This window comes from Geotrypetes seraphini, chromosome 6 (genome assembly GCF_902459505.1).
Source record: "Geotrypetes seraphini chromosome 6, aGeoSer1.1, whole genome shotgun sequence".
NCBI classification, from domain to species: Eukaryota; Metazoa; Chordata; class Amphibia; order Gymnophiona; family Dermophiidae; genus Geotrypetes; species Geotrypetes seraphini.
This window is the reverse complement of record NC_047089.1, coordinates 142,107,350-142,134,536: the sequence shown is the minus strand read 5'-3', so window position 1 is coordinate 142,134,536 and position 27,187 is coordinate 142,107,350. Positions and strand designations below refer to the sequence as shown.

Sequence of the window (27,187 nt, the reverse complement as noted above, 5' to 3'; positions counted from 1 at the left end):
TTGGACTTCCTTTGGCCATATGATGCATCGACATCCCATGTAACAGTGGAGAATGATTTTTTGATTTTATCCAGGAAGTTAGTTCTGTCTGACCAATCCAAAGCGGTGAATGCCATTGATTCTGCATCTTTGCAAGAACAGATTGAAGACCAAGTGGAAATCTCTTCCAACCAACCTTTTTCTAAGTTTGATGCTTTGGTAAAGGAACAAGTGGACCTAGCTGATGCGTGCTCTTCTGATGAAGAAAAGGCTCAGTTCACACAGTTGTTGTACAAGTATCGAGACCTTTTTGCAGTGGATTCTTATGACACTGGTTTGACCAATCTACATGTGACCAAGATTCCTACGGATCTCCACAGTAAGCCCGTCTTCGTACGTCAGTATAAGATTCCTTTGGCCTCTTATGAGTCCGTGCAAGAGATACTTGATACCCTGGAAACTAGGGGTATCATTAGGCTTTGCAACAGTACATACAACTCACCCTTGTGGCCAATCCTGAAGAAGAATAACAGTTGGAGAATTGCCTTGGACTACCGACAGCTAAACAAGCGGGTACCCTTGTCTAGGTGGCCTATGGCCCATCTTGACCAGAGCTTGACTACCATCAAAGGAGCTAAGTATTTTACCAGTTTGGATTTAGCTTCTGGATTTTGGACAGTTCCTGTACATCCACCGGATCAATACAAACTAGCATTTACCTTTGGGAAGAAACAGTACACGTGGAATAGAACACCTTTTGGTTTTCTGAACTCTCCAGCTGAGTTCAACATATTTCTCCATAAAGCCCTTCCAGATGCGGAAGCTCGAGGAACTCTAGTCTATGTGGATGACATCCTGATCAAGAGTCCCACCTTTCAGAAACACCTGGAAGAGGTAGAACATGTGTTCCAACAATTGCAAAATGCAGGAGCTAAATTGACCCTTGCCAAAGGTCAATGGTGCCGAACATCTCTGAATTATTTAGGGTATGACATTTCCTCTGAAGGTCTTCGACCACAGAAGAAAAGGATACAGGCCCTACAACAGTTGAGGAAACCTACCAATTTGACGGAACTTCGTTCATTTTTAGGAATATGCAACTATTCTCGACAGTTCATAGATCAGTATGCAGAGATCTCTAGACCCTTGGTAGCCTTACTAAAGAAGGATGTACCTTGGACGTGGGGTCCTGAACAGGAAGATGCTATGCAAGAGATGAAAGAGCAGCTTAGTCGCTTTCCTTGCTTGGCCTACCCTGAGAGTGGTCGTGAATTTTTCATCGACCTAGGATTCTCCAAACACTCTATGAGTGCTGTCCTGTACCAGAAATACGACTCTGACAAGCGTGTGGTGGCCTATGCAAGCAAAGGCTTCACCGATGTAGAGAAGAAGTATTCTGAATGTGAGAAAGTTCTACTGTCAACTGTTTGGGCTCTTCAACATTTTCGGAGTTACATCCAAGGAGAAAAACTCATTGTAGAGACTTGTCATCAACCCATTAGTTTCTTGGGCAGTGACAAGATCAAAACTGGTCGTGTCTCCAATAGCCGAATAGTCTCATGGACTTTGGCTCTCCAAGGATGGCCTTTACAGGTAAAGTATGCAGTGAAACATCGTAACACAGTAGCCCAAGGGATAGCAGAATTGCATGATTGTACAGAACAAGATTCTCTTACAGGTATACCGGAACCTGATGTTCCACCAGAAGAGGAGGAACCCCATCGTCATCATCTTTACGATGAACACCTATGTGCCAATATACCTCAAGTCTACGTAGATGGCTGTGCCTTCCACCAGACCTCGACCCATACTCTGGTCGCAGGAGTAGGTGTAGTGTGGAATGCCGACACACCTATGGAAACCTTGAAGTATAGATTGGGTGCTAAAACCAACCAATACGCAGAGATTGTAGCAGCCTTGGTCGCTGTACAGTCTGCGGTACAGAAGGGGATCCCAGAACTGATTATCTGTACAGATTCTGATTATGTGCGTCAAAACTTTGTGTCTCACTTACCCGTGTGGAAAAAGAAGGACATGTTAAATTCCAAAGGAAAGCCTGTCCATCATGGCGACTTGATTCTAGCCTTAGATCAATTGGTACGAGACAATGACATGAACATCTACTGGAAGAAAGTGAAAGGTCATGCTAAAGTTAATAGTTCTGACAAGATCGGAAATGACCTTGCGGATCAATTGGCCAAAGAAGGTGCTTTGTCAGGTGAACTATGGCAATGCCCTGAAGAGTTGTTTTCAATGGTACATGCTATTACTCGACGCCAAGCTAAACAGGTAGCTGAAACACCTGTAGTGCAGTGGGGTAATGATATTCCTTCCTTTGATCTTGTAACCGCTCAGAAGACCGATCTTATCCTGGGAAAGTTCTATAACTTCATACAGAATCCACAGGATCATCCATTGTCTGAAGACGATCAGAAGGATGAAGAACTTAGGATACTCTACACCTCCAGAGAGAAATTTTCGATTCATCAGAACCTGCTCACTCGGACGAGTAAGCATGGTATTGTGCAGTGGGTTGTACCCCGTGCATATCGAGGAATCATGTTGCAACATGCCCATGATGAACCTTGTGCAGGACATAGAGGTGAAGAAGTTACCTATGAGACACTGAAGCAAGTGGCCTATTGGCCTCATATGCGGCAAGATGTGCAGTTATATACGAGAGGTTGCTTGACTTGTTGTCAATTTCAACCCTCTACACCACTTCACCGAGCACCCTTGAGAAAGAAGGGTTTGGTCATGCCCTGGTCCGACATCCAGATTGACTGGATTGGCCCAGTGGTCCGTTCCTCCCGAGGTAATAAGTATATGTTGACTGTCACTTGTTTGTTTACAAAGTGGATTGAGTGCTTGCCTGCACCCAATTGTACGGCAGAGACTACCACTACCTTGTTACTGAATCATGTGTTCAGTAGGTGGGGTTTGCCCATGAGAGTGGACTCAGACCAAGGATCACATTTCACTGCGGATGTGATGCGACATATGTGGAAGATGCTCGGAGTGAAAAGTAAATTGCACATAGCTTACCACCCTCAATCATCGGGACAAGTGGAAAGAGCGAATCGTACCATCATCACGATCCTGAAGAAGTACGTGTCTACCTCTGGTAAGAATTGGGACATGAAGTTACCTTTGGTTCTGATGGCTATTCGTGCCATGCCTCACCGTTCTACGGGGGTGACGCCTTTTGAAATGATGACAGGTAGAGAAATGACATTACCAATTCATTTGTTGTATAGAACTAATGATGTAAATCTTTCTAGTGCTACTACTGCTCATGAATATGTCACCCATTTACGTAACCATTTACAGGGTGCATTTTCTTTTGCCCAGAAAAATCTGGAAATTGCTGCTAAAGGTAGAAAAGCCTATTATGATCATAGGACTACCACAAAGGAATACCAAATTGGCGACAAGGTATTTTATTACAATTTTGGCAAAACCAAGACCAAAGAAAGTAAATTTTTGCCAAGTTGGCATGGTCCATTCCCTATAGTGGAAAAAGCTTCACCTGTGGCCTATCAAATTCGCATCAAATCAAATTCTCCAGGTGCAGATGTCCTTAAATGGGTCCACATTAATCAACTGAGACCATGTCATCCCAGTAAATTTGCCCAGGATGAAACCATTGTTGTGATGAAGACATTAACCTAGCAACAGCCTAGGCTGTTCTCTCTCTTTTCTGTTTTTCAGATGGCGAAACGAGTTCTGCCGATGCTGTTCCTGGTTGTCCTGCTGATTGGCGTTGGTACCAAAGTAATCGATCCTGGTCCGCAGTCCCGTGTTGTCCTTCAAGATTCTCCTGGTTTCTTCCCGTTCCAGATCTTGCTCCAGCATATCTTCTTTCGATGTTTCTCTTTTCCATTTGGACTCTACTCCTACTGAAACTGAATTGGAAATCTTGGATGTTTTCCGTGGACATCCCATCAACTTTACCCTTGAAGTGGAACAATATTTGATGACAAAACCTTCCCACACCATTGAACTGAAAGTTGATAATGATAAGCTTCATATTGAGGACTTTCATATTGCCTCCTCCAATGTACATGAAGTTGTTGATACCCGCAGTATTGATCTTTTTATCACTGTTGTTATTCCAATTTTTGCCATCCTGAGGGTTCTCTGTTTTTGCACTCTATGAGACCATCCGGATTAGACATCTTATTCGACAGAAACCATCACATACTGACTTAAGAATGCATGATTTCATTGCGGCTATGAAAGAGTAATTTTGCTAGCCGTATTTTTGATTATGATCTTCCTGTCTTAACTTTTGCTTTGGCATACCTTTTGTGCCTTGCTAAGTAGTTATGATTTTTTGATTTTATCATATATTGCCATTATTCAGTGATTTTATTATCATTTATTTGGCTGGGTTCATATATTTTGCCCTTGCCTTTATGATTATTATCCATTGATTATTTATATCTTTGATTTATTGCTGATTTTTATGGTATTGCTTATGTTTATGCATTTTTATATCACCTTGGGTCTTGTCGATCCTTTCCTACTTAGTTAGGTTGAAGGTGAAATTGACTCCATTGAAGTTATTTCTCCTCCAAAAGGGGGAACTGTAGGGATATTTCTGTATTCACACCTGAAGGTTAGGCCTCTATGATGTCATCAAGCCTGAACCATTGTTTCAAGAATCTCTCTCTGCAAGCAACTTTCCAGCATGAATTTTGCAAGAAGTAAGAAGTACACTGCTTTGCAGTTTCTGCCTGATGCATTATGGGGATGTACCCGAATGTTGCTATTCAAGGGCATTCATCTGTGCTTTAATATTGGGACAGTGTGAATCTTGAAGAAATTATTCTGTTCTTATCTGTCTAACAGCCCTGGGTCTTCCAGCATATATGATACTTTATACAGAAAGGCTATTCATTAAGTTCTGTTTCTGGATTGGTCCGAGGAAGTCATCTGATGAGATTCAAGAAAAGAAAGGTGCTAATTAATTAATAATTAGTTAGTCTGTGATAAGGTCCGGGGAAGCTCAGATCTGCTCACAGATGTTCTAATTGTAAACTTTTTCTTTCAATAATTAGACCTGTAAGTTACCTCGTGTGATTCTCTGCCTAAGAGATAGAAATTCGGACATTTAAAAACTGTTCTGAACTTAGCACAGATAAACGGAACTTATTGCTGATGATTTATAGCCTCATCAAGGATTTTCAACACGTGTAACTTTTACAACGGTATTCCTGACGTCTTCCAGCTGACACGAAGTTTTCTCTTCCACCTAATTGTGCCGGAGAGGCTAATTAAGGGTGAGCATACGGAAATTACTTTTATTAGCTTGGGAATTAGATAGGAATCATTGATAAAGGTAAAGGGTTGAAAAGTTACCTGGGTGATAATATAATCATTTGCTAATCAGGGATTGTTATTATAAGGAATAGTGTGTGTTTAACAAGAAGTTTTACTTAATTGTCTAACCATTAGATTGTGATAATCATGTACTGAGTTTCATTTGTGTAATTAGATATTTTGAACAATATTTAGATTCTGCAGCTGGCTTGTGAATTATATTTTTCTATTTTCATAATAAAGATATTTCTCATTAGCCTGGGTTTGTGTCGTATAATTAGACCATGATATTTGAACTTGAATAAAAGGTTATGGTTTTCTCTAGACCACTTAACAGAAACGTAACGTGTTTATAATACTGCTAAGTGAACCATAAATCCTTCTACAGAAGCCCATACCTAATTTTCATTGGGGAAATACTCGGATATGTTCCTTTTGTAAATTGCTATAGATAGAAACTACTTGTAGCCTTGTGCACTTACTTTTTGTATAGGTAAAATGTTTATGGAAAATAATGTGCATAAATTAGAAAAATAAACAGGAGTATAGAAGTGTTAAAAAAATATACAACTGCCAACAAGGAACTGCCAACAAGGAACCTCACAAATGGTAGCACCCACCAAATAGGAAGATGTATAAGGTATCATAAACTATACTGTGAGGTACATAATCGAAAAGAAAATAAGTCTAAAATCCAGCCTAAATTGGAACTTGGACAATCAAAAAGACAGGTCGTCCAAGTACTGATAATTGAAATGGGTTTTAGACGTATCTAAAAGCAGCTTAGGCCTTTTGACTGCCAATGTGCGCTGAGTGAAAATGGGCGTTTTTGAGGAGTGGTTAGGGCGGGAGGTAGGCAGGATGTGGGCCAACCTAGACTTAGTCATCCGGCAGCGATAATCAAAAGTTTAACAGGTTGCCTGGACGGAACTTATATGTTTTGATTTAGACCAAGTCAAAACAGGCAGTTGAGCTGATTGTGGCTGCCGCAATCAGCTCAGCAGCACAGGTAACTCTTCCCCCCAGCCCCATAACGATCGTGGCAGGAGGGATGCCCAGTTTCCCACCAGCTACATCAAGGATGTGCCCTAATACTAGTGGGCATCAACCCAAAGTGGGTGGGCCCCTGCCCACCTGTAGCTATACCACCGGGATCACCTGCTGTTATCACATGGGGCCACTTCAGTTAATTTTAAAAGTTTTTAACAGAATACAACTCCATGGGGAAGTGAGGAATAAGAAGGTATGTGAAGATTTGCATTCTGCTGTCCACAGAATATAAGGAATTAATTCTTGCATGTTCAAAAAAGGCAGAAGTTCTAAAATACAAAGACAATCAGGTACAGTTCATTTAGGATTTCTGTGTGTATTTGGACAGAAAACAACAATAATTTAGACATAATAATAGGCTCTACTAATATGGTGATGTACCCAGCAAGCTGGAACTATGGTAGAAAGAAGAAACAAAAGTCTTCACTGAGCTGAAAGAGGTTAAAAAGTTTCTGTCACTTCACAGATGATCCCATATATCCAAATAAGCATTAGAAGAAAGGAGGCAGTAACTAGTGATATTGTAGCACAGGTCCCATTTTATACAATGAGACCTACATAATAATAACCTGGTGTGACAGAGTGTATGAAACCCTGCGACTTCCCTTGATTGACACTGCTGCTCAGACTCAGAATAAACTTCAGGAAAACCCGGCACTCCCCCCTCCTGGCTAAATTGTCTCACAACCACAGCAGCAGTGAGAAAGAGGTTTCCTCAGGAAGAGGGGAGGGGAGAAAAGTAGAAAACCAGGAAGTGACTCAGGGGAACTTAAAAGGTCGAAGCCAGACCTCCCTCCTCTGTCTTGCTGCAGCGTTTGTGCATTTGTGCGGTCCCAGAAAAATTTTTTCGGCCAATGCGGCCCAGAGAAGCCAAAAGGTTAGACACCTCTGCTTGTAGTGCCTTCATTAAAGTACTTGCCAGCTTGGATTACTGGTCATCTCTGCTTGTTTTGCTGTTTTTGATATTTGGTGCAGAGCTTTTTCTTCCTTATTTCTTGTGTGTATATGAAGCTCTCAGTTTCCTTATACACATTCCCTCACAGGGTTTCTTTAACAAGGATTCAGTTAGGCCAGAATTCCAGAGCAGCCTAGAGAAGACAGGAGCAAGCCTACAGCATAGGCTTTTACAACCTATGTGTAAAGTGACAGAAGACTGGATGAGAAAGGAAAAGCTTTATCTTGGAACCACGTCAAATTCCTGATCTTTTGTGGCCTGGCTGAAGCCAAGCCTATGTTTAACACTGAAGTCAAGTTTACCCTGTCCTACAGGACCTGGCAGGCCTATGGGAAGCTTTCAAGCAGGACTTTAAAGAGACTTTATATTTAATTTATCACACCTGTGAAGTAAACAGGCTTCAGCATACCTTAATAAAGAGATTTATTTTACTTTTAAACTTTTGTATGACTGAATCTGTGGAGGCTCTGCACCCAGTCCTTGCTCATGCTATCATAGTTCTGTTTTGAAAAGAGCTGCATGCTAAATAAAAATGTTAGAAAAATTAACCCACCTTTCAGCATATAAACACATTACTCTATAGAACCAATTTATTTATTTAAAACATTTGTAGCACGCATATCAAATGTCTATGCAGATAACACCATTATATGCATAATAAAACTAGACAAAATTAAACAAATCAAAATAAAACATCACCATACAATTCAAAAAAATCTACAAATAAATAAACTAAATAATAAAATACCCAAATCTGAAAATGCCAGTCAAAAAAAGTGAGCTTTCAAATTTTTTCGAAAGGCCAAAAAATCAGTGATCAAATGAATACAATCTGGGACTGAATTCCATAACGATGATCCCACTACTTGAAACATGCGAGCACAATTCGCAATTTTGATCACACTGTGAATTAAAAGGAAACAAGTGTCACTAAATTGGATTAATTAATTGTTGTAAAAGGGACTTACAGGACCAATGAAACCTGTCAGCATGGCAATCATCAGAAAACAAAACGCTACTAAAGATTGGGTTTGGCAAAAGTACCACATCACACGTATCAGGGAAGCTTTCTCTTCTCCATTTTTCTGTAGTTCCTCTTGCCAAAGTCTTTCAAATCTGGCAACAAAAAGGAAAAAAAAAAACAACATAAAACAAAATTGAGGACTCCAATTATTAAGGGCTAATGCGGCCTATAAGCCACCTTACAATTTGTGTTAGTCCAGTGACCCTGGAACATCAGGCTGCCAGGGCCTCATTGCACAAGGGTCGACAATAGTTAAATACATTGGTGGCACAGGGTTCCCACCAAAACTAAATGTCCCTCTAAGGTGTTTTCCAATATGACCTTCCCTCTCAAAGTGATCCAATTAGCCCCCCAAGTGTTGGAGTTCAGGCAGAAGTACTCCCCCAGGTAACCCAATCACTCTCTCCACCTTTCCAAAGGACACACCACAGCTTGTACTGTGCAAAGGTTCAGTATGATATTTACATATTAATAAGCTGCTTTATTTTGTATCTCATCACTATATACAGCAGGGTGACTTGTATAGTGCTCCCTCTCCATTCTGTGTTCTTTAAGTCACAAATTAGTTATTTAGTGCCCTAACACAGCTTGATAACTTCTCTTCCACTCTGGTTATGCCACATTAGCCTAAAATATTACATCATGTTTTCCTGTAGAATACTGAGAGGCATAGTCAGTGGCGTACCTAGGGTATGTGACACCCGGGGCCCATCATTTTTTGACACCCCTCCCCCATGTAAAAAAATATTTTTTGCAATGATCATGAAACTGAATAAATAGTCAGAATAGAAACAGGCAGTGAAAATTTTTTTATATTCCAAACATAACATAACATAAATTATGTCTGAATTGTCATGACATCAGAAGTACATATGGAGTAGTTGCAGGTGATGCTTGGGATAGTTCTGATTGTGTTAGTTCGGTTTTATGTGTTTTTTGAATAGAAGGGTTTTTATTTCTTTTTGAAGGTTTTGTAGTCTGTGGTCGAGGTCAATAGGTTGTAGAGTTGGGGGTCGAGTGTTGCAGCTCGAATGGCTAGGAGGTTGTCGAACAGTTTTTTTCTTTTGACGTTTTTGGTTGGAGGGTGTGTGAATGGTGTGTGAGTTCTCCTATGTCTGTTTGAGGTGGATTGAATTATTTAGCTGAAGAAATTAGTTACCCCCTCATCCCACACACATTAATTCTCTTCCATTTTTGTTCCCATTATAAAAAACACTGATAAGTTCCCAGAAAAAAAATACATTAAAATAAGAAGTGAAAACAAAGGCCCCTACAGATGAGAACATAACATAAGAATAGCCTAACTGGGTCAGACCAATGGTCCATCATACCCAGTAGCCCATTCTCATGGTAGCCAATTCAGGATACTAATACCTGGTCAAAACCCAAAGAGTAGCAACATTCCATGCTACCGATCAAGGGCAAGCAGACACTTCCCCCATGTCTTAATAACATATTATGGACTTTTCCTCCAGGAATTTGTCCAAATCTTTCTTAAAACCAGCTACACTATCTGCTTTTACCATAACTTCTGGCCACTTCATTTTTAAGTTTAGATCTTTCCTTTCAAACAGAGACCTTGCTAGATGTCAAATACAGCACAAGGTAACTTCACATGGACTTAGCTGTGCAGGAAATGTGAATCTCCTCATATACCCACCATATAGTGCAAAAATGTGCAAAGGTCTGTTTTTTTTTTCCGATCATTACATAGCCTAATGCCACACAAGCAGCGCTGTTACAAACATATTCTGTAGATCAATGCTAAGGATAACAAAGTTTCCTTCCTTGGACCACAAGGAGATACTGATAAACCACTGGAAGAGATCCCAAAACAACACCCAAAGACCCACTCAGTGTGTGAACCAGTTGAGTGGAGTGGACTAACTGGGGGGTGGAAATGGGCCCGGAGTTTGCTCAGCAGAATTTCCCAGACCTCCTCTTCCTCTCAACACATTGACACGCTGCCACCACCACCACTAGGAACACCTCACTGGGTAGGACCAGCTATGCTATAAACTTTATAAAACACATTATTATATTTTCTTATAAAGCACATATTTTAATTGAACTCTATGACATCCTCAGCCTTTCCATTCACAAAAATAGAAGGAAGAAAAGTTCCCATTTCCTGCTGTCTCATGTCCCCGGCCTATACAATATTTTTTTTCTGCAGACCCTTCAAAAGTCTGACCAAATCCTCATTTCACTTACATTATAAAGTACTGAGAATGCCATCTCTCCCCAATCCCAGGTCCTAAAGTCTAAGACAGTAGCGCAAACTAATGCTGCCAGATTAAGGAAAAAAAATTTCGATTCGATTCAGCCCATTGAATTGGTTTTTCAATTCGATTTTCCTGCCCAGTTGGGTGATTTTTTCAAAAATTCTGGTGGGTTTTATAGCTTTTTCACCCCCTTTGGCTTCTCCTAACCACACTGGCGCTGTGGTGTAAATAAAATAAAGAAACAAAAAGGACTTTTCCTCTCTGTTAAATCCTAGCTCACGTTTGCAGTCCAACACCAGCTCTGGCAGGATACACATTTCAAATCTGACATATTGTAATCACAAAACAGAAAATAAAATTAATTTTTCTAGCTTTTGTTGTCTGGTTATATTTCAAATCTTGTTGGTCCAAGGCTCTGGTTTTCTTCTGATAACTTACTTGCCAGGGTCTCCTTCTTTCTGCATGCTAACCATCCATCTGCCAACTCTGTCCTCCCTTTCCATTTCCTTTCCCTCCCCAGGAAGTCTGGTATCATTCCTTTTTTTCATCTCCCTCCACAGATCCACCTTTTCTTAACATACATAGTAACATAGTAGATGACGGCAGATATAGACCCGAATGGTCCATCCAGTCTGCCCAACCTGATTCAATTTAAATTTTTTTTAATTTTTCTTCTTAGCTATTTCTGGGCAAGAATCCAAAGCTTTACCCGGTACTGTGCTTGGGTTCCAACTGCCAAAATCTCTGTTAAGACTTACTCCAGCCCATCTACACCCTCCCAGCCATTGAAGCCCTCCCCTGCCCATCCTCCACCAAACGGCCATACACAGACACAGACCATGCAAGTCTGCCAAGTAACTGGCCTAGTTCAATATTTAATATTATTTTCTGATTCTAAATCTTCTGTGTTCATCCCACGCTTCTTTGAACTCAGTCACAGTTTTACTCTCCACCACCTCTCTCGGAAGCGCATTCCAGGCATCCACTACCCTCTCCGTAAAGTAGAATTTCCTAACATTGCCCATGAATCTACCACCCCTCAACCTCAAATTATGTCCTCTGATTTTACCATTTTCCTTTCTCTGGAAAAGATTTTGTTCTACGTTAATACCCTTCAAGTATTTGAATGTCTGAATCATATCTCCCCTGTCTCTCCTTTCCTCTAGGGTATACATATTCAGGGCTTCCAGTCTCTCCTCATACGTCTTCTGGCGCAAGCCTCCTATCATTTTCGTTGCCCTCCTCTGGACCGCCTCAAGTCTTCTTACGTCTTTCGCCAGATACGGTCTCCAAAACTGAACACAATACTCCAAGTGGGGCCTCACCAATGACCTGTACAGGGGCATCAACACCTTCTTCCTTCTACTGACTACGCCTCTCTTTATACAGCCCAGCATCCTTCTGGCAGCCGCCACTGCCTTGTCACATTGTTTTTTCGCCTTTAGATCTTCGGACACTATCACCCCAAGGTTCTTAACTACCCTTTCATCCGGCATCTCTCCCTCCTTCCCCACCACCCCAGAGTCCACCATCTCTCCCTTTCTTTTCCCAATTACCCTCCTATCCAGTATCTCTATCCCTCCTCCACACCATCCCTTGTGTCCAATTTCTCTCCCTTTCTGTTCTTTCCCTCCCTAAATCCCAAGGTCCATCATTTCTCTCCCTCTCCTCTATTTTCAGACCCATTATTTCTTCCCCCCCCCAAAGTTTGGCATATGCACGTCTCTTTGAACACCCCCTTCCCTCCGTGTACTTCTAAACCAGGGTCCCCCCCAAAGGCCTGTCCCCCCTTAAAGGTCTGCATGTCCCCCCTTGAAGGCCTGTCCCACCCCCTTGTAGGCCTGTCCCAACCTTGAAGGCCTGCCCCCCCCTTGTAGGCCTGTCCCCCTTTTGAAAGCCTGCCTGCCTGTCCCCCCCTTGAAGGCCTGTCCCACCCCCTTGTAGGCCTGTCCCCCCCTTGAAGGCCTGTCCCCCCCCCTTGAAGGCCTGCCTGCCTGTCCCCCCCTTGAAGGCCTGTCCTCCCCTTGAAGGTCTGCACCCCCTCCGAAGGCCTGTCCCCCCTTGAAGGCCTGTCCCACCCCCTTGAAGGCCTGTCCCTCCCCCTTGAAGGCCTGCACCCCCTTGAAGGTCTGCACACCCCCAAAGGCTTGTCCCCCCCTTGAAGGCCTGCCTGCCTGTCCCCCCCTTGAAGGCCTGTCCTCCCCTTGAAGGTCTGCACCCCCCCCGAAGGCCTGTCCCCCCTTGAAGGCCTGTCCCACCCCCTTGAAGGCCTGTCCCTCCCCCTTGAAGGCCTGCACCCCCTTGAAGGTCTGCACACCCCCAAAGGCTTGTCCCCCCCTTGAAGGCCTGCCTCCCCCTTGAAGTTCTGCCTGTCCCCCCCCCTTGAAGGTCTGTCCCCCCTTGAAGGCATGCCTGCCTGCCTTCCTCCTGAGAATTATATTATCTTTAACCAACAAGTCTTGATTTTGTTTTAATGATATTAGCTCTTTACTAGTATTTTGTGTCTCTGTTTGTAGCTGAAATATGTCCTGTTTTATCAATTTTATTTCTCCTTTCTGTTCTTTTAATTCTTTATCCAAACTTTTTATTTGAGGATTTAAGGAATTCCCCAAATTCACTACCAAGTCCCATAGTGCTTCAAGTCAGTAGGGTACTAAGGGGGGGGCTGTCCGCCCCAGGGTGCCAGCCCTGAGGGGGTGCTCCCTGCCTTGCCGTTCAGTCCCCTCCACCCCGAAGGACCCCTCGCCCCACTGACCTTCCTGCACCACCTATGAAGCAGCCCGCTGCAGGATCGCGATGTCAGCGATCCCTGAGCTGCTTGGGCGCTGCTTCCTGTGCCGCGGTCACCCCCCTCCCCCTTGAAAGCCTGCCTGCTCGCCCGCCCCACCCTGAAGGCCTGATGCCCCGACCCACCCCGAAGGACCACTCGCCCCCCTGGCCTCCCCGCACCACCTATGAAGCAGCCCGCAGCAGGATTGCGATGTCAGCGATCCCTGTGCTGCTTCAGCGCTGCTTCCTGCGCCGCAGTCCCGCCCCTCCTCTGACGTCAGAGGAGGGGCGGGACCGCGGCGCAGGAAGCAGCGCCCAAGCAGCTCAGGGATCGCTGACATCGCGATCCTGCAGCGGGCTGCTTCATAGGTGGTGCAGGAAGGTCAGTGGGGCGAGCGGTCCTTCAGGGGTGGAGGGGAACTGAACGGCAAGGCCGGGAGCACCCCCTCAGGGCTGGCACCCGGGGCGGACGGCCCCCCCCCCTTAGTACCCTACTGACTTGAAGCACTATGGGACTTGGTAGTGAATTGGGGGAATTCCTTAAATCCTCAAATAAAAAGTTTGGATAAAGAATTAAAAGAACAGAAAGGAGAAATAAAATTGATAAAACAGGACATATTTCAGCTACAAACAGAGACACAAAATACTAGTAAAGAGCTAATATCATTAAAACAAAATCAAGACTTGTTGGTTAAAGATAATATAATTCTCAGGAAGAAATTGGAAGCTCTGGAGAACAATGGTCGAGCTAACAATTTGAGATTTATAAATTTTCCTAAGATCTTGCCAACTTCCCCTAGAGAAATGGTGAAACGTTACTTTATGGAGATATTGGAAATTCCTGAAAACTCTTTACCTCCTCTTACAAGAGTGTACTATCTTCCCACCAAGTCCCCATTCAAAGAAGAAGAAAAAGTTGAGGAACCCCGGGATAGACTATTGGACATTTCCGCAATTCTGGAACAATCGGATAGAGAATTGGCTGTTTCAGCCACTCTCTTGTTGTCTGTGGCCTTGGCTCCAGACAAGGATTGGATATTAAAACTTTTCTTTAAAAATAGATCCAAGGACTTCCTGGGACATCATATTCAGATCTTTCCTGATGTCTCTAGAGAGACTCAAAAGAGAAGAAAAGAATTTCTTCTCATCTGATAAGTTTTCTCTCAATGAAATGTCTTGAGAAGGGAATCACTGCGCCTAAGGAAGATTAGCTCTCTGTACTGCAGTAGACATGGCTTTCCTGATAACTTTATTTGACTTATTTTGTTCTACTCTTTAAATCTTGGATCCAATTATTGAGGACTAGTGTGCAATCAAATTAGATTATCTTTACTTTATGTATTTTTATTTTTAAATTTAATTGTCTATTACTGTACATTTCACATTTCAATTTTGGACTCAGTTTATTATGCTTTGACTGCACTTTGCTGTACAAGATGTATATGCTTGGTAATATTATAAAATTCTATAAATAAATATTAAAAAAAAAAAGAATAACAATGACTGGAAGGTAAACTCTTCACCCAAGGGAGGTTTTGTAGCCTTCCTTTCAGAGTTTCACATCTCTGAGTAATTTTATACAATATTTCTTGATCACCCTTCAAAGGTTTGTCTATATTTACATGGTCAGTTATATGTCTTTTGGCCAAATGTAGATCAGGCAACGTTTTATAAAGGTTTGAAGGATGAGCTGTTGTTGTTTAATCAAGGGGTGGTGTTTATGGGGGGCGATCTCAATGTGATACCGGATGGGAGACTGGATCATTCCAAAGGGGATCCTGCAGGGGGAACTCCAAGATATTCCGGGCGGTTATGGGTGCCTTGGGGTTGGTGGATTGCTGGCTCCTCCTCCATGACACTCAACGTAACTTCACCCATTACTCTCATGCTCAAAATACTTACACATGCTTAGATGGGATCTGGGCCTCTCGGAATCAGTGGAGTACGATTCAGAAGGCGGAGATTGAAGGGATCCAAATTTCGGATCATGCCCTGGTATCGGTGGATTGTCAGGGAGTGGTGCAGGGGGATGGTACCCGGTACTGGAGGCTTGGGCCCATGTGCCTCAGGCCCTGCCCCCAGGAGGGACCTAAGGCTCCCGGGCCTATTCTGATTGGCCCAGGCGCCTTAGGCCCCACCAGTAGGCGGAGCTTTGGGACGGATGGGCCAATCCGGCCTCATTCCATCGTTGGCTGCCTGCCAGACAGGCGGGTTTGGCTCTCGTCTGTCCGGCCAACTACACAAAGGTATGGGGAAGGGGAGTGGGGGTGTCATGGGGGTCGGCCAGGGGGGGTCGCGGGTCAGGCTGGGGGGCGGTACGAGGTTCTTGGGGGGGTGGTCGTTGGGGAGGAGGGGGGTTTGCATCGAAGGCAGGAGGGCCTGGGATCCCTCCTGCCCGTAATGTAGTGCGGGGTGGGGGTAGGGGGTCGCTGTGGCCAGGAGGGTTTGGGCTCCCTCCTGGCCCGAACAACTAGCGGGGGGGGAGTGGCCAGAGGAGAGTCGGGGCGGGCGAAAGGAGAGTCGGGCGGCGACGGGAGAGTCGGGCAGCATGCGCGGTATACGGGTGTGTGCGGTATATAAAAATTTCTGTACATAAATTTGTGTTTTCCGCGCGCTATACCCGTGTGCGCGTTTTACACGGGTGCGCGTTATCTACGTGAAAATACGGTAGTTTTATTTAGGTTTTACTTAGGTTTGTTCAACTAGGACTAAGCTTAACTCAGGTTTGTTTGACTAGGACTAAGCTATACTTAGGTTTGTTCAATTAGGACTAGCTTTGCTTAGGTTTACTAGGACTAAGCTTTCTTTAGGTTTGTTTGATTAGGACTAAGCTTTCTCTATTGCTCACTTTAACATAATGGCACCTTTATACAAGCATTTGATCTGGGTTTTTATGTTTTATTGGATCTGTTACAAAAGCTGGACAGCTGATGCATTATACACCATTCCTATTCCAGTCCTCACAAGACCCCACCTTACCAACTCAGATCATCTTAGAACAACAAACCGAGTTCTATATGATTATTTATTCCGAATGGGGTCCCTTCCATATTCCGACTGTACACCCTTCAAAAAAACCTTGCAAACCTTATTGCAAAAAAACAGCGATCACTGAGGAAGATCACCTACGCTCTAACCACTGACCCTCCTGATCATCAAATCCTTCAAGGTTTCTACTTAAATATACGATCTATCAGGAATAAGGCACAACTGGTCAAAGACTGGCTGGAGGAGACCAACCCTCACTTTGTCCTCCTAACGGAAACATGGCTGATTGCAGATAGTGACATTATTATTCGCGACTGTCTGTCCCCTGGGTTTAAAATTATATCTTAACCTAGAAGCAGGGGAAAAGGGGGACGATTAGCTATTATCTTAAGAGAGTCTTTCGAGTCTTCTATCCTAGCTTCAAATTCCTCAGCGGACCTAGAAATCCTTTCTTGTAAACTTTGGTCTGATCAGTTAGAAGACGGCTTAATAATTACCCTATTTTACATTCCCCCTTAGAAATGGCCCACAGCTAAGGACAATTTCTACGAAGTCCTCCTTACAAACTCTACAACAGGCCCCTAAAACCTACTGACCGGTGATCTGAATATCCACCTAGAGCAGACAGAGCAGGGTGACTCCAAAGATTTGCTATCCTTCATTTCCTCACTAGACTTCTTTGTGCCGGCCCCTGAAAAGACCCATCAAAAAGACCATCAGTTAGATCTAGTATCCTTTTCCTCCAAAGAACTAGTCAATCCCAAGATCCACTGGAAGCAAGCTACCTGGTCGGATTCCTTATGGTCGGACCACCGATTATGCAATTTCCAAATTAGCTGGCTAGTAAGACACTCGCCAAACAAACCCAAGAAGAAAAAAAGGAATAATAAAATGGTAGCTAGCAGAGGCTTGGTGAATCCAGTAGAATTCTGGTCACATTATGACATAACTTCTAGCCCAGATTCAGACTCCTTCTCGGTGGATTCTTGGACTAACATGAGTACTCAGATTCTAAACAAAATGGCTCCCATTAAACCAAGAAAAGTGAGAAATAAGAATTTGGATGGCTGGTACGACGCCGAGCTAGGAAACGTGAAACGAGAGTTACGGAAACTTGAAAGACTATGGCTGAAATCAGGAGATAGTGAAGGGAGATCGAATTGGAGACTAAAACTAAAAGAATACAAGAAACTAATAATAGAGAAACGCGCTAATTTTTACACCCAAAAAATAGGCTCACCAAACACCAATAATAGAAACCTCTTCGAATTAGTTAACAATCTTAATGATACTCAGGCCTTCTCCAGTTCCACCTTAGATTCCCCACCATCTGCAAACGCTGTGGCCGAATTTTTTAAGAACAAAATAAATAACTTGAGATCCATACTAACGGTCTCCACAACCAACCACTGGTCCTACCCAGTTGCTCAACACAAAGATGGATCTAGGGTAGACATGTCCTGGAATAACTTCACTACTCCTTCCTGGCAACAATTCTGCAAAACTTACATGAAATACGCTGATTCCTATTGCAGATTAGACTGCTGCCCACCAAATATTATGAAAGTTGCTCCAGTCACCTTCAAAGCCAAGCTATACTACTGGCTTTCCTCTCTATTGCAGACTAGCACATTTCCCGAGGATCTAGGCCAGATTTTGATCACACCAATTGTAAAAAATCCTAAAGAATCTACTAAGCAGATATCTAATTACAGACTCATTGCGAGCACTCCCTTATTTGTAAAGCTAATGGAAGGTTTGATCAATCAGGACTTAGTAATGTATTTAGACAAATTCAGCATACTATATGACAACCAATCAGGCTTTCGATCGGGGTTCAGTACCGAAACTGTCATTGCTTCATTACTAGATTTCCTCCATAGCTTTTTCAGTCAAGGCAAAAGTGCTCTAGTTCTGCAATTAGACTTAAGCAGTTAAACTATGGAACATGTTGCCAGAGGATGTGGTAAGAGTGGATAGTGTAGCTGGTTTTAAGAAAGGTTTGGACAAGTTCCTGGAGGAAAAGTCCATAGTCTGTTATTGAGAAAGACATGGGAGGAAGCCACTGCTTGACCTGTATTGGTAGCATGGAATATTGCTATACCTTGGGGTTTGGCCAGGTACTAGTGACCTGGATTAGCCACCGTGAGAACGGGCTACTGGGCTTGATGGACCATTGGTCTGACCCAGTAAGGCTATTCTTATGTTCTTATGTTCCTTCGATCTGGTCGATCATACCATTCTAATTGAGTGTTTGATATCAATTGGTCTTTCAGGTAATGTATTAAAATGGTTTCAAGGGCTTTTTGACTAAATGATTGTATCACGTCTACAGTGATAATAAACAATCCAGTAGCTGGGTAAACTCTAGAGGAGTGCCGCAGGGCTCCCCACTTTCCCCAACATTGTTGAACATTTACCTTGCCTCACTGGGGAACTTACTGCAAAACTTAAAAGTCAAATTCTACATCTATGCAGACGACATCACTATAGTCATCCCCCTTACATCCCTGTTGTCTGAAACAAAGAATCACCTGTCATTCATTTTAAATCAGATTGGATTATGGATGACCGAATTCAAACTAAAACTCAACTCGGACAAAACCAAATTTTTCTTAGCAAGCCCAAATGACAAAATTAAAGATTCAACAATTTTTGTGAACAGTCAGGCCTTCCCTATTGAAGATTCCATAAAAATTCTGGGAGTGACCCTGGACCGACACTTTACCCTAAATGTACACACGGACTTTTTGGTTAGGAAATGCTTCTCGATCTTATGGAAACTCAAGAACCATCAGAAAATATTTCGACACAGTATCATTTCGCTTATTGGTTCAATCTTCCATTCTAAGCACACTTGACTACTGCAACATCATTTATTTGGTACCTTAAAAAAAAACCCTACAAAGACTCTGAATCATTCAAAATTCAGCAGTTTGACTGATTTTTGGGTTGAGAAAATGGGAACACATCAGTCCCTACTATCAAAAACTTCACTGGCTGCCTTTGGAAGCACGAGTTTTGTTTAAATTTTTTTGCCTTTGCTATAAATCAATTTTTGGCCTGGCCCCTATGTATCTAGTTTCTCATTAGGTCCACACGCAGAATTCATTTGTTCTCCTTGCCATCGTTAAAGGACTGCCGCTACAAAAGATTCCTGGACAGAACTCTCGCCTCCCAGGCAGGTAAATGGAACGACTGGCTGGCTAGCATCATCAACCAGTCCTCATCTTACCTCAATTTTAGAAAATCAATAAAAACAAATTTGTTTAACCGATTGTAACCTATGAATATAGTGTATCACTCCTCCCAAACTGTACCTTATTTCCGATGATTTTGCATTGTAACTTCTTCGACTTTGTATTGTAACTACTTCGATGACTTTGAATTGTAATTCCTTCGCTGATTGTCCAGCGCCTCTTGTTGTAAACCGCCTCGAACTATCATGGCTTTGGCGGTATATAAAAATAAATTTATTATTATTATTATTATAGAGACGTTAGCATTTAGCGCATGCGGCGCTGTAGCGCGCGCTAAAACCGCTAGCGCACCTTAGTAAAAGGAGCCCTAAATCTAAGGCATTATCCATCTTATTAGACCATAAGCTTCAAACAGCAAGGACCATCCATTACATGCCTGTAAAGTGTTACATGCACCTAACAATGCTATATAAATGCTAATCATCATCATCATAATTATCTTACCTTTGGCAATTTACTTCAGATGACTCATGGTGAGATAGATCCCAGAGATCATTCATTTGAAGTCGTGAAAATTGGTATGCCTTTCTTGCTAGTGGAGTAAGCCAATTCAAAGTCATTAAGGAAATCAAACCTGCATTATCTATGGGGTGTTGATGTCTACAAAGTAAAAAAAAAATAAAAAATACATATACTCTATATATATATATATATTTATATGAAAAAAATATGAGAGGCAGAGTTGCTGCTAATATAAAGTAAAAAATATCTATATACAGTATTAATTTCCTGAACTTTTAAATAAGGATAAGTTTACTGTATATTCACAAAACGAAAACAATAATCAGGTAAAGCATTTTGGTTATTTTCCACAGTCATGTTTTAATTATATAGCAGAATATAATTTTAAAAGGCATTTCCAAGAGCAAAGTAGCGCTTTTCATGGAAAAATGCCTGTTATAAAACTGAAAAGGTCAATGAATGACTACAAAAAGCAGAGTGGAGAAAGGTCTGTATATATATGTAACCTTCACATCTAGGAAGGTAACTTGTCTTTGATCATATTGCAAATCAAATTTGATCTTGGGTGGTAGCTATTTAAATAAACTCTGAAAAGAACTGAAGCAACTTGACTACTGTACCTGACCACATACAAAAAAACTTTGTTAATATATACCCACTTTTTAATGTTTGTGGCACTCCCCTGAAGCAGCCTTTCCAGGTGAAACAAAGAACCCTTCTCAGGACTTCTGTTGATGCGGCAACAGTGTTTGAACTACTGGCATACAATTATGGAATAAAGTTTTTAGATGTACTTTAGAGCAGTGTTTCTCAACTTCTTCAAGCCAAGTACCCCTTAAGTCAAACAAATATCAACCGAGTAGCTCCGGCCCAAACTCCGTCCCTGACCCCACCCCCATAAAAATAGTACTAATTGTAATGCAATTTCTTCCATTCATTTTTCATATACATTACATTACAGATTTCTATTCCGCCATTACCTTGCGGTTACCTTGCCTAAGACCCCGCCCACAGGAGGGGCCTAAGGCTACTGGGCCGATTCCGGTTGGCTCAGGCGCCTCAGGCCTCACCTGTGGGCAGGGTTTGAGGCATCTGGGTCAATCAGGCCCTAAGGCCCGCAATTTGACAGATGGCGAGCCTGCCGGACGGACAGGCTTGAGACCCGTCTATCCTGTCCAACTTTTTTCCAGGTATGGGTGGTGTTGAGGGTGGGGGGATGTCAAGGGGTCGGGGGGGTTAAGGGGTTGGTGGGTGGGGGGCCGATCGGGGGGCGATCGTGGGAAGGGGGTGCGCCGAGAGCAGGAGGACTTGGGCTCCCTCCTGCCCTGGATCATTGTCAGGCGGGGGGGGAGGGGTGGATCGCTGCAGGAGAGATGGCTCATCTCTCCTGCCGTGATAGCAATTCCAAGTGCCGTGTTTGGTGGCACTTGGTGGTATCGCTATCGCGGCAGGGGAGATGAGCCATATCTCCTGCCGCCATGGTTGCAGTGGGGGGTGGGTAGGTTGCCGGGCCGCTGAGCTAATTGCAGCAGCCGCCATCAGCTGCTCTGAAAGGTTTGAAGAGCATTTTGAATTGCTCTGAGCTCTAATAGGTTGATGTGGAATGTTTTTTCTTGAACAGACCAACGACCTTGCGTGTGAAGACCATCCAGGTATGCTCACCAAGCATACATGGACGTGTCTGTGGTGAGCACTTTCTGATGAGGAGGGATGTGAAATAGTAGACCTCTGGAAAGATTGGTCATAAGAACATAAGAATAGCCTTACTGGGTCAGACCGATGGTCCATCAAGCCCCATTGCCCGTTCTTACGGTGGCCAATCCAAGTCACTAGTATCTGGCAAAAACTTAAAGAGTAGCAACATTCCATGCTACTAACCCAGGGCAAGCAGTAGCTTCCACCATGTCTTTCTCAATAACAGACTATGGACTTTTCCTCCATGAAATTGTCCAAACCTTTCTTAAAATCAGCTACGCTATCCGCTCTTACCACAACCTCTGGCAATGCATTCCAGAGCTTAACTATTCTCTGAGTGAAAAAATTCTTCCTCCGATTGGTTCTAAAAGTATTTCCCTGAAACTTCATTGTGTGTCCCCTAGTCTTTGTAATTTTTGACGGTGTGAAAAATTGATCCACTTGTACCTGTTCTACTCCACTCAGGATTTTGTAGACTTCAATCATATCTCCCCTCAGCCATCTCTTTTCCATGTTGAAGAGCCCTAACCCTTTTAGTCTTTCCTCATACGAGAGGAGTTCCCTTTATCATCTCGGTCACTCTTCTTTGAACCTTTTCTAGTGCCACTATATCTTTCTTGAAATAAGGAGACCAGAATTGAATGCAATACTCCAGGTGAGGTCATACCATGGAGCGATACAGAGTCCTGTTAACCATTTTTTTAAAAATAATTCCTAGCATCTTGTTTGCTTTTTTGGCCACCACCACACATTGGGCTGAAGCTTTCATTGTATTATCTACAACAACACCAAGATCCTTTTCTTGGGCACTAACCCCCAAAATTGACCCTAGTATCCGGGTTTGGGTTATTCTTCCCAATGTGCATCACTTTGCATTTGTCCACATTAAATTTCATCTGCCCCTTGGATGCCCAGTCTTGCAGTTTCCTAAGGTCTGACTGCAATTTTTCACAATCTGCATGCATTTTAACAACCTTGAACAGTTTAGTGTCATCTGCAAATTTCATCCCAAGAGCTGCACCAGTGACGCGTCAAAATCGCTCAAGACAATCACAGACAGACAAAGCCGGGCCGACAATCACGCGCAGGACATCAGTGTGCTGGATTTAAACTGAATTTTAAAGCACTCCAAGGTGGGAGCGAGGGGGAACCTCCCACTTAACTTAGTAATGTTGGTGCTGCCGTTGCCTCCCAACGGCAGCACCAACATTACAGAGGAAATTGAACTTTTCCCCTAAAAAATAGGGAAAAAGCCTGTTTCCTCTATAATGGAGAGTTCCCTCCCAACACAACTAAGTTAAGTGCGGTGGTTCCCCCCTCAGAGCGCTTTAAAATTCAGTTTAAATCCGGCACGCTGATGTCTTGCGCGCAGTTGTTGACCTGGCTTTGTCTGTGCGTAATTGTCTTGTGCGGTTTAGTCTATGTACCGTTGCACCAGTACCCTTGGCTCAACAACTGATATCATCGGTGCAGCAGGGTGTCTAGGGGTGTGTGACCTTGAAGAGGATGCATGCCCTGAAGGAGACACAATCTGCAGAGATGGAGAGTGGTGGCATCGTCTTTTAGCCTGCATCGAATGACTCGATGTTGTAGAAGTTTGCAATGTTGGTTGGGAAGAGGATGGCTTCTTAGCAGCCAGCCCCCTAGCTTAAAAAGAATCCTGGTGGTTCAGTGGTTCCTCCCTAAACCCCTTCCCAGCTCCCCTCATGATTAAAAATTCCCTGTCATTTTCTTAAAACTGGAGCAGCAATCTTACATTACAATGCTGAAGCTAGCATGATTAAACTGTTAATTATTATGGTCTTCTATAAGTCTTGAATGTGATTTTCGAATCAGGCTATTTTCTATGTTGCAACATCATATACAAGAGAAATCATTACATTAAAAAACTTTCAAAAATAATGAAACCCTCTTATAGCATTCCTAAGAAATATAAAGGCATAATTTATCCATGCACTACAAATCTCGAAATCTGCTCAGTCACTCAGACCTCCCCCTCCCCCAAATACTTTTACCCTGAGAATGTACTATATTAATCAAATCACACATCTGGAAATACAGTAGAAAAGAAACAAATCCCAGAAATGTACATACTTGTGAGTTGTGCGGATGGGTTTCAATATTTGCAGGCTATGGTGGTACCTACTAAGACTCATTCTGAATCGCTCTTCTGCCATGAATTATCAACACTAGAGAAGTCCACAGGCTGGTTCACTGTGTGGAATCTGGCACAGCTGCAAGCTGAAAGAAGAGAGAAAGCTGTCAATGTAACCTCACAGCTGAACAGTGATTTTCCATGCACTTGATATCCTGTTAAAGATAATCACAACCAAATACCTAATTCAACAGTTTTTCTGTTTGGAAAGTTACAGAGAATTCACACCATACAAATATTGTATTCACATATTCCTGCTCTAAGGGTAATAAGCAAGAAAGTAGTTACCACTTTCCCAGCAGTTGTGAAATGCTGAAGCCCCAGACTTGTTTGTCATTTACTCTCTGACTTACAATACCAAACAAAGGTCAGTGCCAAGGCAGCAAGTATAGGATCTGGCTAAATATCTTTCTCCTCCCAGAAACTCCTCCTCTCCACTCTGCATATGGCCCAGCTCACAGCTTTCAAATTAAGTCAGCTATACTAAGCAGCACTTTGAGGACAGTGGTATTTTTTGCAATGCTGCTTTAAAGACAATTATGTGGCTACAGTTCAGACTATTTTGTATGTTCAAATAAATATTACTTAATTTCTACATATTTCAACTGAAGATAGCTTTAGATTTAGCATTCAAAACTGCATAATTTGGTCACTAGTACTTTATAAAGTTTGAAAAAATAAAAATCTACTCCTAAAATTGACATGCCCTAGCACAGTAATGTGGACATGCTGATTAGCACAGAAATGCCCACTCTTTGGCCTGATACTCCCCATTCATGATAAAATTAAAAATATTTTTCAGCTCATGGTGGTGTGCATACAGATCAGAAAATTACTGCAGATGCCTGAGCAGCTTAGTAAATGGATCCCTAAGTTGTCAGATACAATATGGGGGTCTGGGTTTTGGATTGAATAGTGGTTTTGTGAAAACTAATAGGAAAAAAGAGGTGATGGTGATGTATAAGTCTCTGGCGAAGCCCCATTTAGAATACAGTGTGCAATTCTGGAGACTGTACATTGAAAAAGATAGAAATAGAATGGAGTTGGTCCAGAGGGCTGCTACAAAATTGGTTAGTGGTCTTTGTCATAAAGCAGGGGTGTCCAATGTCGGTCCTCGAGGGCCGCAGTCCAGTCGGATTTTCAGGATTTACCCAATGAATATACATGAGGTCTATTTGCATGCACTGCTTTCATTGTATGCTAATAGATCTCATGCATATTCATTGGGGAAATCCTGAAAATCCCGACTGGATTGCGGCCCTCGAGGACCGACATTGGACACCCCTGTCATAAAGCGTATGGGGACAGACTTAGAAACCTCAATATATATACTCTGAAAGAAAGGTGTGAGAGAGAGAGGGGTATGATAAAAAAGTTTACATAACTCTGTGGGTATGATAAATACTGGTATCTCTGAGAGGTATGATAAAAAGTTTAAATATCTTTGTGACATTAATGTACTGGAGGTAAACTTTTCAATTGAAGAAAACCCCCAGAATGAGAAGACATAGGATGAAATTAAGAGGTGATAGGCTCAGTAGTAATCTGTCTATTTGTAATTTAACTTTCTTTTTATAATTTTGTACATCGCTTAGCAAACCGATTAAGCGATTCATCAAATACTAATAAACTTGAACTTGGTAGATGCATGGGATAGTTTCCTGGCAGATGTGGTGGAAATAAAGACTGTGTCTGAATTCAAGAAAGCGTGGGACAGGCATATGGGATTTCTTACAGACAGGAATAGAGAGAGTGATGAGTCATTTGGTTTTTATCTGCCATTATGTTTCTATGTTTAAGAAACAAAGTTAAAAACAAGAAAGCCTGAAATGACCTGCTAACATTGATGGTGAAGGCTATTACTCTTGACAGATGTGCTTGAAACTGATACAGAAGGCAGTGATGGATAAAAGGTTGCAGGGTCTGGGAAAAGGAAAGATGACGTTGAAGCTGAATTGTAATTGGAAATTTCTATACTCTTTTTACCAGACTGGATAATCTCCAACTGGACAGACCAGATGAGTGAATTTGGGAGCTAATACTCAAAACTAATGTCAGCGCTAAAAAGCAGTTAACGCCAGATTTGCATACACTTTATTGTGAACAGAATGCTAAAAGGGCTTGAACATGGTTGTTAACATGTGCACTAAACACTGCCACAAACTGTATTGAAATATATTCAAATGGATGCTACTGAGGTCAGTTAGTATTCCTTCCTAATGCACAATGAAAGAACTGAAATGCACAGAAGGAAATTATGACCCATAATGCTGAAAATTTACAAGCCAACTCAGGAGCAGCATAGATGATTTTCAGGATATTTCTTGTCAGTTTTCCACATTGCACTGTGGTTTTTGTTTTCTTGTGCACATGGCAGTCTGTGCAATGAGCACTTCTAATGAGCACCAAACATATGCGTGAATCTAAGAACATAAGAAGTTGCCTCCACTGGGTCAGACCAGAGGTCCATCTCGCCTAGCGGTCCACTCCCGCGGTGGCCCATCAGGTCCGCGACCTATGAAGTGGTTTCTGACCACTTCTATAACCTACCTCAAGTTCTATCTGTACCCCTCTATCCCCTTGTTCCGCCACTTATTTTTGTCAAATGGGATGATCAGTGACACTCAGAAAAGCACACAGACAATATAAAGCGTAAACAATAACACTTTATTATACTTATATATATATATATATAGAAGAATATAAGAATAAACTAGCATCACCGTATCTCAGGCAAACACTCTTCCTTCACAATTTGGAATCCCTCAATTGATAGGCGAGTAGACACGGGAGACTGCCCCTTTAGACATCTTTTGGATTCTGTTCCTGGAGACGTCTTGGATTCTAAGGTTAGAGGCAGAATTCCATTTTTATAGGATGAGAGACTGCTGAGTTCATAATAAGAACAGCTGGTCCTGTTATTACGATTCAGGCACCCCCCGTTCCTGGTCTTTTGTTCCTTGTTTTGACAACACCTAGGTCAAGGAGGTGTTGCAGAGACCGGCCCATCTGGCTTTACTGATGTTATTTGAGAGACACGCAGGCAAAAGGAAGTCAGGATGTCAGAGAAGCAGACTTTGATGTTATCCAGGAGGTGTTACAGAGCCCGGTTTCCCATCTGGCTGTGCTGATGTTATTTGAGAAATTGGATGATAGGCTTAAACAATAATCTTATACAAGGTATAGTATCAACTTTATCCCAAGGTGATGTTCTAAGTCACCCTCAATGCCTTGTAAAAGAGAAATAACAATAATTTTTCGCAGCCCTCAGAGATGCCACCAGGGGATCAAACGATCATA

General features: G+C 42.5%; 1 protein-coding gene across 1 annotated transcript in view; it reads right to left on the bottom strand.

Annotated features, from left to right (window-relative positions):
* LOC117362914 (multidrug resistance-associated protein 5-like) overlaps positions 1-24,237 on the bottom strand; it is a 324,462-nt gene extending 300,225 nt beyond the window's left edge. The window contains 4 exon segments of the mRNA XM_033950006.1: positions 8,278-8,425; positions 20,020-20,175; positions 23,827-23,973; positions 24,176-24,237. Of these exon segments, the coding sequence (XP_033805897.1) occupies positions 8,278-8,425; positions 20,020-20,175; positions 23,827-23,909 (387 nt within the window). The 5' untranslated portion in view covers positions 23,910-23,973; positions 24,176-24,237.
* Positions 24,238-27,187: the final 2,950 nt, after the last annotated feature.